Source organism: Sphaerodactylus townsendi, linkage group LG06, assembly GCF_021028975.2.
Source record: "Sphaerodactylus townsendi isolate TG3544 linkage group LG06, MPM_Stown_v2.3, whole genome shotgun sequence".
Lineage (NCBI taxonomy): Eukaryota > Metazoa > Chordata > Lepidosauria > Squamata > Sphaerodactylidae > Sphaerodactylus > Sphaerodactylus townsendi.
Window position 1 is genome coordinate 85412452 of NC_059430.1, and position 13153 is coordinate 85425604.

General features: G+C 42.6%; 1 protein-coding gene across 2 annotated transcripts in view; it reads left to right on the forward strand.

Annotated features, from left to right (window-relative positions):
* Positions 1-144: 144 nt before the first annotated feature.
* The window catches only part of DUS4L (dihydrouridine synthase 4 like), a 43904-nt gene continuing 30895 nt past the window's right edge, over positions 145-13153 (forward strand). The window contains exons 1-6 of one of the 2 annotated variants that reach the window (XM_048502155.1): positions 145-409; positions 2609-2739; positions 5204-5325; positions 9027-9144; positions 9953-10075; positions 12900-13126. In XM_048502155.1, the coding sequence (XP_048358112.1) occupies positions 389-409; positions 2609-2739; positions 5204-5325; positions 9027-9144; positions 9953-10075; positions 12900-13126 (742 nt within the window). In that variant the 5' untranslated portion in view covers positions 145-388. The remainder of the gene's footprint in view (positions 410-2608; positions 2740-5203; positions 5326-9026; positions 9145-9952; positions 10076-12899; positions 13127-13153) is intronic. The other variant, XM_048502156.1, reaches the window with a different exon arrangement.

Consider the following 13153-nt stretch of genomic DNA (forward strand, 5'->3'; position numbering starts at 1 on the left):
AAAAGCTTTGCTACCGTCACGCGACTAGTGCAGGGTTCGCTGACGTACTCCGGCTTCAACCAGTGCATTCTATAGTCATTGGCGAAGATATCTACTGGTGCAGTGTGTATAGGCCCTAGTGGTCAACCAGATGTGTGTAGGCCCTAGTGGCCAACCAGAGAACTGATTAGCTCTTAATGCAAAAGCGGACTATATCACCACAGAGATGCTAAGGGATCACTACGGATTTTCACCGCAGAGAGGCACCATGGACTTCCTGTTTTTGACCGGATATTCGGGCCCTGGAACACTCTAGCCCAGTTCTTAATGATTTTTCTTTGCTTGTGTTTACCTTCTTGCTACGGGAGGCCGAAAGGTCCAGAAAGGAGAAATCGCGTTCCCGGAATGGATGATGGAGCCGCATGATTTCGTAAGTTGCCATATGCAGGGCGAGCGGCTCACTGGTTGTTTATTAGATCTGAACCCCAGTTTGTGCTGCGGTTACAGATCGGTGAGCAGCAGCACTGTAGTCTGAGCTCCGTCCGTGACCTGAGTTCGATCCCGACAGAAATCAATTTCAGGTAGCTGGCTATAGGTTGACTCAGCTTTCTGCCCTTGCGAGGTCGGTAAAATTAGTACCCAGCTTGCTGGGGGTAAAGTGTAGACGACTGGGGAAGGCAGTGGCAAACTACCCTATAAACATAGTCCAACTGGTAAACATCGTGATGTGACATGACCCCATGGGTCAGTAATGACCCGGTGCTTGTGCAGGGACTATCTTCACTTTTTATAGCATGACAATAGGGTCTAGGAGACCCGGGTTCACAGTCATCAGACTTGTTGAGTGACCTTATAGCAGTGGTGGCAAACCTTTTCGAGACCGAGTGCCCAAATTGCAACCCAAAACCCACTTATTTATCGCAAAGTGCCAGTACAGCAATTTAACCTGAATACTGAGGTTTTAGTTTAGAAAAAACGGCGGGCTCCGAGGCATACGTTACTCAGGAGTAGGCTTGGTGGTAGTCGGTGGCTTTGCTTTGAAACAACCGTGCAACTCTTCCAATGGGTGAATCTCGAACCTAGGAGGGTTTTCTCAGAAGCAAGCCCCATTGCCAGCAACCGAGCTTACTCCCAGGTAAAGGATCATGCTTTAGTTCTTCGCATGAAAATCAGTGGGGTTTAACAGCGCTTAACAGGGTTACCTACACTGCTTCCCCAAAACTGGGTCTTAGGTTTAATGCTAATAATCGAGCCCAGTGGCCCAGGCCAGCCTAGATGTGGGGGGGGGGGGCACTCTGTTTGCGCGTGCCCACAGAGAGGGCTCTGAGTGCCACCTCTGGCACCCGTGCCATAGGTTCGCCACCACTGCCTTATAGAGTTGTTGTGAGAACAAAAGGAGCGGGGGGTCGTGTGGTATGGTGGTTAGAGTGTTGAACTAGAATCTGGGAAATCCAGGATTAAACCTCCACTTTGCCACTACATACCCTCTCTCTTTCAACCTAATCTATACGCAAGGTCGATGACAGAGAAAATCTTGCATTCCATCCTGAGCACCAAGGAGAGGGGGACAAAACTGATCTAGACAGGTAAATATTCAGAGGAGGATAATACATACCAATTTGTCAATTTACAAACTTGCATCTGTCCTCAGAAGCTGTTCCAATTATGAACTGTTGCACATTCTCCCTGCTGTGGAGAATAACAAGAATGCCCCTTGAAAACATTGGAGCTGTCCAACAGCACAGTACATCCCTTCCCATCCCTTCGAAAATAACTTCAGCCAGCCAAGGTCTGTCAGTGAAATGCTCTGCTGCCTGCCGAATAAAGTTCCTTGCAATTGACCCGCTGTTTGTAGGGTGGGGTCACTTTTAGACTTTGCTTTTAGGCTGAGGGGAGACCAACTGCCACTTTTGCCCCTTCACCATGTAGTATCCAGGGGTATGGGAAATCCAGATTTGCATGTATATTGGTTTTAAAATATAACATCTGAGGCAGAGTCCCAGTCAAGATGGGATTATTTTAACATCACTGTGGTTTCTGTTCAGCACTAAAGTTTAGAACAGCTTTAGAAGCAGATAATGAAGGTGAAGAGGAGCTGTTAATTTGCAGTCAATATGATATTCCAACTTGCTTTTTAAAGTTATATAAATACAACTGGACTTTAAAAAATATTCCAGCATATACATTTGTGAACTAGAGTTCACCTCTTCAGATGTACTGAGTGGATATTTAGGAAGGTGTATGAAAAAATAAATACCAGGGCCCTGAATGTATAAGGAGGAACATAAAACTCAAATCTAGTCAAGAAAAATAGAGAATGGCTATAATGGCTGGGGAGTGCAACCACCTATGTTAAGTAAGAAATCACAAGTTCAAGAGTTGTGGGGGGGGGGACTTGGTGTTCCCCACCCTTTACCGACTTTACCTAACTTAGTATAGCTAGTGAATGGTTTTGTTATTTTCTTGATTAGAGATTTATGTAATTACATTTTGCCATATACTTTCAATGTATGTTAGGGGCCATCTTGTTTATTTTTTCGTAATTCCTGCATAGCAAGGATCCATTCACTGCAGCTGTCAAAAGATTTTCTTTGTCAGTTTAAATTAACTTGATGATGCTGTTTTGTAGATTTGGACCAATAATCTATACAAGACTGGTAAGTCTGGACATGCCCCACAATATGAGCTCAGAAGTCCTGTCGACTTGTTTCAGTCTGGGAAGATTGTAAAAATATGTGCTCCTATGGTTAGATACTCAAAGTAAGTTCCATATGTTGATTACATTCTATTTATCACCCTACCTGCATTCACTTCTCCAGGATGATTTCAGCCATCTTCTTAAATTGGAAGACTGTATTTAGTTTTATTTACAAAAGCCTACAGAGAGAGCCTTGTTTGTAGAATAGTGTACATGAAGGTTGAATCACAGGCTACTGTGTGAATTGGGACTTCCCAAGTAAATGTGTTTTGTAGTTGCCTATAAAGTATTTATAATACCAACAGTTTGGTGAAGAGGTTCATTTTAATCAGTGTGGAATTTGGTCACAGGGTAGCATCCTTGTAGCTTCTGTTTGGTGTCTAGGAGAGTTGGGAACCACAACAAGGTATGATAGATTCCTGGCTCCCTTATGTTGACGGCTACTATACTGGTCTATGCCTTGCTTACAGTGCCATCCTAGACAGGTCTATTCAGGTGCCTGCAAACTCTGGTCAATGGCACTTACTCATAGAATAATGCCTAAGAATAGTGAACTGAAACTTACATTGGTTCTGGAGGGTTTTCTGTGTGGCCGTGGTCTGGTGGATTTTGTTCCTAATGTTTCGCCTGCATGTATGGCTGGCATCTTCAGAGGTGTATCACAGAGAAAAGTCTGTTTCTCACTGTGTCAGAGGCTACTATACTGTACTGTATACTATACAGACGGCTACTATACTGTACTATACTATACAGACGGCTACTATACTGTGCTATGCTGTGTCAGAGGCTACTATACTGTACTATACTATATAGACGGCTACTATACTGGGCTATGCCTTGCTTACAGTGCCATCCTAGACAGGTCTATTCAGGTGCCTGCAAACTCTGATCAATGGCACTTACTCATAGAATAATGCCTAAGAATAGTGAACTGAAACTTACATTGGTTCTGGAGGGTTTTTCTGTGTGGCCGTGGTCTGGTGGATTTTGTTCCTAATGTTTCGCCTGCATGTATGGCTGGCATCTTCAGAGGTGTATCACAGAGAAAAGTCTGTTTCTCACTGTGTCAGAGGCTCATTCTGCACATGCAGAATAATGCACTTTCAAACTGCTTTCAGTGCTCTTTGAAGCTGTGCGGAATAGCAAAATCCACTTGCAAACAGTTGTGAAAGTGGTTTGAAAACGCATTACTTTGCGTGTGCGGAAGGGGCCTGAGTGAGAAGGGAAAGTTTAGTGTGGTATATTGTCCATGTCCCAGGGTGGGGAACCAATCATTAACTGTTTGGGTGGAACTTGCTTTGCAAAGGTGTGGTTGAGTGCATTGTATTGCGGGTGGGGCTATCAGTCCATTTTTTAAGTACTGGGAGCGAGGCCCTGCTAATCTTCAAAGCCTCTTCTTTCTTATTGAAGTTGTCCTGGTGTTTGTGAATTTCAATGGCCTCCCTGTGCAGTCTGACATAGTAAGCTTTCGAATTGTCCAAAATTTCAGTGTTCTCAAATAAAATGTTACGTCCAGTTTTTTTTAACACATGTTCTGCAGCTGCAGATTTTTCAGGATGGTTAAGCCGACAGTGTCTTTCGTGTTCCTTAATACGGGTCTGAATGCTGCGTTTTGTGGTTCCTATGTAGATCTTTCCACAGCTACAGGGTACATTCTTCATGTACACTGGCTACTGAATGGTTTGTATAAATAAAGTAGTTTTCCACAGAGCATGGTTTCATGATGGCGTTCTTCAAGGAAAGAATTAAAAATCCAGAGTGGTTAACATTTATTTTGTGGCAATTAAAGAAAGGCATCTGAAAGCAAATGTTGATAATCTGTTTTGTAAATATATAAAGCCATCCTGTTATACAGGCAACCCAGAGAGGCGCCCCTTAATGCGGGGTTAGATGTTATATTATGCTGCTACTGTTTTTATGGATTAGAGCATTTTGATTTTTATTGTTATATTGTGTTACGTTATGGTTTGTTTCACTGTACACCGCCCTGAGCCCTTTTGGGATAGGGCGGTCTATCAAATTTAACAAACAAACAAACATACAAAGGCAGGGGAGGGGGGTGCATTTGGTAAATACCCACAGAGTGGGCAAACTGAGAGGTGGGTGGGTGCTGTGGACCTCAGTGGTGCCCAAACCAAAAGAGAGGCTGGCGCTTAGACTTGCATTTGCATCCAAGAGGATGCCAGTGTAGCAGGGGGTATTTGGGGGGTGTTCCTGGAGATGGACCCGACTTTAGTTATCTTCCACCCTGCATTTCAAGCTGGGAATGCCATCCCAGGGCCCTTGAAGATACACTATCTCAAAGGGTGGTATAACACCGCTTTTAGCTATGGGGGCTTTTCAGGCGGCCGGGTGTTTCCAGAGCTTTGCTGTGCCACCTGAGAATCTTCAGGAGGCAGCGTGGCAGTACAGTAGCAGCACCATTCCCAGCCACCTTAGCCCTTTGGATTGGGCTGTTAGTGTTCAGAATAAAGTTACAAAAACTATTGCTGTTGTTTTTAAGCTCAGATGTTCCTGTCTTTTCAGACTGGCTTTTAGAACTTTAGTCAGGAAATATAACTGTGACCTCTGCTACACTCCAATGATAATAGCCGCTGATTTTGTCAGGTCTGTGAAAGCAAGGCACAGCGAATTCACAACACATCAGGGTAAGTTTCTTTGCATCCTGTTTGATTTTTAAGCTTATAAAATGCAGTGCAGAGATTCTAGCTCCTCCCTGTATTAATTACCCTTGAAGCAAATATAAAAGAAATATATTCTTCATAGGCCCATGCTAAGCCACACTAGTTGTATCAGCACCACTCTCCTGCTAGGAGCAGGAAAGTCTGTGTGTAACTGCCAAGAACTCACCCCAGTTCTTAGGCTGAAACATTTCTGCCGGTGTCGGGAATCAACTTATTGTTCACCTAGGAATTTATAGTTTGTTTTTCTCCCTCTCTGGGTGCTCAAAGCAACTAATAAAATAAATGCAAAAATACAGCTTAAACAAATAAATATTTATCCCGAATGACATTCCAACAGTCTGGGTTGATGCTGGTTTTTTTAGTTTGGCTGACTCAGGGCCACAGGAAAGAAGCCACAAGCCAAGACCCCGTTGGCTCTTATAAAAGGTTCAGGGCTCTGGCCATACCTTGGCTTAAGTAACTACTAACAGAGAAGAAATAGAAGATCAGTGCAGGCTTCATTCAGATCTGTGCTGTCAATGAGATGTCCCCCACCTTTCTTCCCCTCTGCTAACCAGGGAAAAACACAACCGATATCTCTGTTGTGCCACCAGCTCTTCTGATTTCCCCTCTAACTCCTTCAGCCCTGTCTAAACTCCTCACAGAGCTAGGACCACATATGGTGGCTTTTAGGCAGCTGTATATCTCACAACATAGCCCCAAGCCCATGTTCCTTAGCTGTAAGCTGCTAGATTGCTGTGACATCACAGGAGCAACAGTATTCCAAGGTCCTGATACCCTATTGGAGACGTAAATGCCCAGGGCGAGAAAAATTCAGGGAAAAAGCATTTTAGGCCTTTTTTCAATTTCTCCAACAGAAAAAATAGAAATTTGGGAGAGTACTGAGAAAAAACCCACTTATGAAATATTTCCTGTAGAAGAATGAGTGAAATGCTTATAAAGACATGCTGGGCATGCTGGAGATATACATAGCTTTTAAGGTGCATTTCTATACCTAGAGGGATATCTAATCTTCATGAGGGGAGCATGTAGGGCTTGTTTCTCAACTGTTGCCTTTTGTTGTCCTTTTGACCTGACCCTGAGAAACCACTCTGACTCCTATATCCACACATTGAGTAATGGCTATATCCTTTTTTGCTAAAAGATATAAGTGCAGTCAGGGATTGTGCAGCAGAAGTGAAAGTCATTTCTGCAGTTAAAATAGTCCTAAAATGGAGCTACCTTTATTAATTGTGTACCCCCCCCCCCGCCCCGCCACAGGCCCACTCTCATCACTCACTTGCCGCCTGCTGGCCCCCTCACCAGTCTGGCAGCTCATCCGCCACTCACCATCACTCTGCTAGCTGACCTTTGGTTCTGCCTTCATGGTCTCTGCGGCTGCCTTGAACCAGGCCCTGGACCCCAATGACCCCAAGCAGTCAGACAGAAATGGCCACAGCTCAGCCCACCTCCAGCTAAGTGCCCCCAGCAGTCCTGCCGGCGGGATGCTGGTGATGTCCAGCATACCCCAACTCATCCAAAAGTAAGAGCCACGCAGCGAAGTTGGGGGTGGAGGGAGGGAGGAGTAAGGATAATGGGAAGAGGCCAGGAATGAGTCTTTGCAGTCCTGTTGTTCAACAGCTGCAGAGCTTGGCAAATAAATCTTGTTCACCAACAAATATGTCAATTCCTTTCACGCAGGGATACCCAGCCTATTACATTACAGTGCTCACAAATCCCATACACAGGAGAGCCTATATGTTGGCTAGATTTAACATCATGCCATCTCCGCTACATAGAGGAAGACTTAAAGGTCTTCCAAGTGATAAGAGGTTCTGTACCTGTAGCATAGGACAGCTGGATGCCATCCCACACATTCTCCTGAACTGTGTATTATACCAAGAACTCCGATCCAGCCTGCTATCCCAAGCTATAGACCCTATGATTGATTATACTGAATCAGATAAAGTAGTTACGCTTTTAAATTGTCAGGATTTTCATTGTTGCCTTATAGTGGCAAAGTTTTTGTCAGAAGTTTGTAAACTGAATGTATGACAAACGTGAAGTTTTTTACTATTCACTTTTAACTGGAACTGTATTTTTTAACTGGAACTATATTTTAACTGGAACTATCGTGTATATGCCAACAAAGGCTTATTGAATTGAATTGGATTGAAAGATTACAGTCCTGTTGTGTATGTTAGTCTTTACTCCTGGGCCTCCTGTTGAGCTCATGCAGAGACAGGAAAGTACTGAATTTCTGATTGTAAAGCTTTTCCTCTTAGATTAATTGCAAATTGTGGATTGTCTCAATTCAGAGACAGTAATTGGGATTCTTGTTTCAAATGTCCCCAAATCAGCTGTGATCAAGTTCTTTCTGACTTTCCCCATAGCTGTAACTATTGCACTGAGTTTTTTTCTCTTTTGAACAGGAAGTCTACAAAAATATTATGGCATCAGGCGGGGGTGGCCACAAGTCAGCAAGGCACCCTCCTGCTCAGCCTGGCCACTGCCTGGCCAGCAGCCCTTCTCCCTAGGAGCTAGCAGGGCCTGGCATGGGCAACCGCAGTCTCCTACAAGGATGGATAGTTGGGGGTGGGGGTGGAGTGTGATCGAACTGGGTTGGCACTAGAACCACTAGTTGCACTACAAAGAAGGACCAGGAAGCAGTGGTGGATTATTTCACAGATCTCCTTGGATCCTTTAGTGGAAAAGGGTATAGCTTATTACCTTACCTTGCTGGAGCAAAAAAGATCAGGAGATGGGGCAGAAATTGGACTAAATCCTTAAAGGAAAACTCTGAAAATGTAATTAATAAATCCAAATCCAAAACCTTTATTAGGCATAAAACCAGTGCCAAAAATTTCAAATACAATAAAAAGATCATTATTGTTCAACTTGCAGTACACAGAGTAAAAATATAGCAACAGCTTCTGAGATTTCAACATTAGAATTATTTAGAAGCTTGGCCATTTTTATTTTATCAGAAAGGAGCATAAATCCTGTTGGTAACACAGTTCTCAAATCAGTTCTGATGTTGTTGTATTTTGAACAATGAAGCAGAATATGAGAAAGTGCATCAGTTGTATCAGGACAAAATCGACAGCAACGCTCATTTTGTGGAATACCAGAGAAGCGACCTTGAAGATGTACTGACGGAAAAGAGTTACACCTTGCTCTAGTCATGACCCATCTGCAATTGTAATTAATAAGTTGTTGCAGGTATATAGCAGGGCTAGATTTCTGAGGGATAATCCCAAAGAATATTGGAGAGCAAGAGCTTTGCGCTTTGCTCAGGAGAAATTGGTACTCTTGATCAAATAATCTAATCTTTAAGCGATGGTAAATCTCCGGAGCGGTGAGCATTTGTAGGGCCTCCCAAGAGAAGCCCAAGGAAAAGATCTTTTTTCCAATATGTAGCCACCATTTCGAAAGCTGAAGCTCTCTCATTTCTAGCTGGGACAAACTGTTAGGGTCAGTGCAGAAACAAAGACGCAGCCAAAACTTAAAAGTTACAACCCATGCCCTTGTTTCTAATATGTAATTAATAACTGATCTCTCTCTAACCAGGTAGCAAAATTTAAGGTACATGTTCTAAATTTTAAAATGTAGAATCCAGTTGAGATGTAATATGTTGGGGTGCATTTTGTTTTCATTTATTACAAAAATGGTCTCTGTTTTGTCAGGTGATCACCCTCTGATTGTTCAGTTTGCCGCAAAAGAAGCTCAGGTTTTAGCAGATGCTGCCTGTATCATCAGTCCTTTTGCAGACGGCATCGATATAAACTGCGGCTGTCCACAGAGGTAATGTTGGATTGAATTTTGGACAGCAAATGAAAATAATCAGAGCGTCTTTACAATCCAGCAATGGGCAGCATTTGAAATACCTTTCATTCAGCTGAATGGTAACTGAATTTAGACTCACAGACATTGGAAACCACTACGGGGGTAAGGGAAAAAAACAGTTGCATTGGTCTATCTCAGAAGGTTTATCTCATATTTGTTGCTGTTTTGAGAATTGAATGCATGATTTGCAAATGATTTGGGAGTTTATTTACATCAGGGACTAATGTCATGGAAGAGGGTGAAAAAAAATCTCTCTAGCCAGTTCTATTTTCATCATGCATCATTTTGTAAACCTCTTTCATGCCCCTCTTGGCTGCTTTCTTCTGAGCTAAGAGTGCCAAACAATTACTCTTTCCTCACAGCAAAAGGGCTCCCAAGTTTCTTGATTTTTAAACTGTGCCATATCCTTTTAAGGACAGGAGTGATCTGAACTGACTTAATCTCAGTGAACTTTAACTAATAAGATGGACAGTTACTGTAGATTTCCAGGAAATCTCAGTCAGTTGACATTTTGTTTCCTGGCAAAACTAATTCATTTAGAACAGTGGTTCCCAACCTGGGGTATGCATACCCCCAGGGGTACAAGCTAGAGCATTTGCTTGTACCCACGAAAAGTATTTAATGAGTTTGCTAATATTGGGGTGCAATTTTAGGAAAATGGGTTGCCAAGGGGTACAGGAGTTTAAAAAAAGGTTGAGAACCACTGATTTAGAAGGTTGTAAGGGTAAATTAAAACTACCTGGTATGTTGTTTTCCTCCATTCCAGATGGGCTATGGCAGAGGGTTATGGTGCTTGCTTAATAAACAGACCAGAAGCAATGCAGGAGATGGTGAAACAAGTAAGAAATCAAGTGGAAAATCCTATGTTTTCAGTATCTGTAAAGATAAGGTAAGTTTTGGCATTATCTTCCAAAAAAATAACAACACTAAATGCGACCAATTAGAGGTCCAAATGAGATGAAATGAAAAACACATGCTGTAGTATAAACATCTGAAGTGTCCAGAGGGCCAAGTCTAAAGCAGGTCTGAGAAGAGGCAGTCCAGGATCGAAGGTCAGGCAATCTGGTCCGAGTTCTGAGTGATCAGTCTGTGAGTAGGTGCGACAAAAAGCTGTCAGGCTTTCAGCAACATTGCTCCGGCAACTTCCACTTCCCACAGCCATCTCTTATATAACTATGCTGTGGCTTAGTCTTGATGCTGAACCAACTCACAGCATTCCCTGTGATGCCTCTGGGCCTCCAAGTGTGCACTGTGACTTTTAGAGTGTAGTTCCTGCTGGCTGTGGATTCTAAGCTGCCTCACTGGTTCAAGTGAGCTGGGTAGACTTTTAGTTCTGGCCTCAGTGGCTGGAGATGCTTCTACAAGCACTCCGACCTTCTGCTCTTGGCTTGTCTGAGAGCGTCTCTGTCCTATGAGACTTCTGGCTGCTCTTGAGACTCAACCAGCTGGGGCTTTAGTGAGGTGAGGTCCGAGGAATCATGACTGACTGACTCTGGGCCCACAACATGGCACAAAATTCCTGTTTAATTATCAGTATTCTTGGACTTCTGGGTATTTATTTTAACAGTTTACTGTTGTGATTTTAAACTGTATATAAAGTGGAGTGTTGTGGGATTTCCAGGCTATATGGCTGTGTTCCAATAGCATTTTCTCCTGATGTTTCGTCTGCATCTGTGGCTGGCATCTTCAGAGGATTCTCTTCAACTATACATTGTATATAAAGTGTTTTGATTGTTGAAAAAAATTGTTAGCTGCTCTGAGCCTGTCTTGATAGGGAAAGAAAGGGAGAAAAATCACATTATTATTTATTTTTGTTTTATATCACAGTTGTCAGTTCTTTAGCTGGTTGTTTTTGGCCTTTCATTACAACTCAAGCCTCACCCAGAGGCCTAGGTCATTGTAATGTATCAGAGTAGTATTTGGACAGATCCCAGCAGGATCTGACAGATGTTGATTTTGTCAATTTGAAGATGTTTTAAGTGCCACCCTAGTGTTTTCGGAATGGCACCCAGGGTGCCGATTACAGCTGGGACGACCTCATCTGTTTTGTGCCATAGTTGCTGCATCTTGATTTTCAAATTGTGGTATTTAGTAACCTTCTCATGTTCTTTTCATCAACTCTGCTATCAACAGGTATTGCTATGTCAATGATGGTCACTTTCTGTCCTTGATCACTGTGATGCCTGGTGTATTATGTGTCCACACTTTGTTTGGATTTGCAAGTCCCTCAAGATCTTGACCATCACATTTTCCGTGACTTTCTCTGATCAATGTCTTTTGTACAATTTCCTTGACTTCCTTGCACAGTCTTCACTTTGCATCATCTGAGGATTTTCAATTCTGGCCTTGATCATATTTGTCCTAGTGTCCTGCTTTTGAGCAGCTAAAATCAGTGATTCAGTTTCCTTTCTGACAGTTCCAATTGTTAACCACAGCCAGGTCTTTTCATTGTCCACTTGTCTTTGATCTTCTGCAGAAATTGGCTGTGCAGTGCTTTGTTGTGCCAGCTTTCAGTCTTCGTTTTAATCTCATTTTTTCTGTACTCCTGTTTGGCTCTCTGGGCTTTCAGTAAATTCATGTTCTTTACTTCAATCAATGCCTGTTCTTGGCTTTCATTCACACGATAGGCCAGTGCATAGAATGGCCCAGGTGTTGATGGCCTTGATGGTATTCCCACCATTTAATTTGACTTTCAAAAATTTTCTGACTCTCTGGGTGTATTCTCTGATGACCAGTCTTAACTTTCCTGTACTTGATGTTATTCATGCCTAGGTATTTGTAGGTTTCCTGTAGGTTGCACTTGATTAGTGGGCCAACTGTTGTTGTTGTTGTTGTTGTTCTGTCTGTCCAGACCCAGTGAAGGCAGCTGATAACAACAAAAAACCAAACCAAATGTTAAAACAGCGTATAGAAATTGGTACATTGTAACACCCCAGGTTCTAACTAGTTTTGCTGTGCTAGTTTGCAAATCAGTAACTTTCTAGAGAATGCTAAAATATCATAAGACTGCTTGTTGCTGTTCCCCTTTAAAGGCAGTAATCTTTTGTGCTGTCTGCAGTGTGTCATGTTGACTGAGGGCAGAATTGTCAATGTTTGTATGAAAACTCTTCACAAAAAACCCCTGTGCACCACACAAACAAATGTAAATGAATTCCTAACAGAATTATTTGTATCTGTTATGTTGCCTGTGAACTGCTAGCCCAGTACTAGAAGACAAAGGGCATTTGCTGCATTCCCATCATTAGCAGTGTGTTTGACTAGGATCTGGTACCACACTTGCATGGGAGGAGGAATGTGGGTTGGGAGAAGGAGAAAAAAACATGTGTTCCTGCAGCTGGTTCTTGTTCCTGTGGTTATTTTCTTTTCCCTTAACTGTGGTCTAGGGCAAAGCTGGCATTTCTTTTGTTTTTAGCTCAGTTTTAGTACTATTGGTCTGTGTGCAGAGTATGCTGCCACACAAACTGACACTTTCACCGAAATCTATGAGAGCCCCATGCACAACTAACTTTATCTGAGTTGCAGACCAAGTATACCATTCCCAGTTCTTATAGACTTTGGTGGATGACAATAATAAATAAAAAATGAACTTTCAAAGAAAATCTGGATTATATCCTCGCAGTATTTTTTTTGCCATGGTTCTTAACTATACACCTGATTTTCATGGAGTTCAGGTAGTACTTGCTGAATTGTGTTTTTGATATTTGGAATATTAGGATTCACAATGACCTACAGAGAACTGTAGATCTCTGTCAAAAAGCTGAAGCAGCCGGAGTATCCTGGATTACCGTTCATGGGAGAAATGTAGACGAGAGGCACCAGCCAGTTCACTATGATGCAATTAAAATAATCAAGCAAAGTGTATCTGTACCAGTTGTTGCTAATGGGGACATGAAATCTTTAAAAGATGTGGAGAACGTTCATCAAATAACAAGAACAGACGGTAAGTACAGACTTTGGGTTGGGCTCT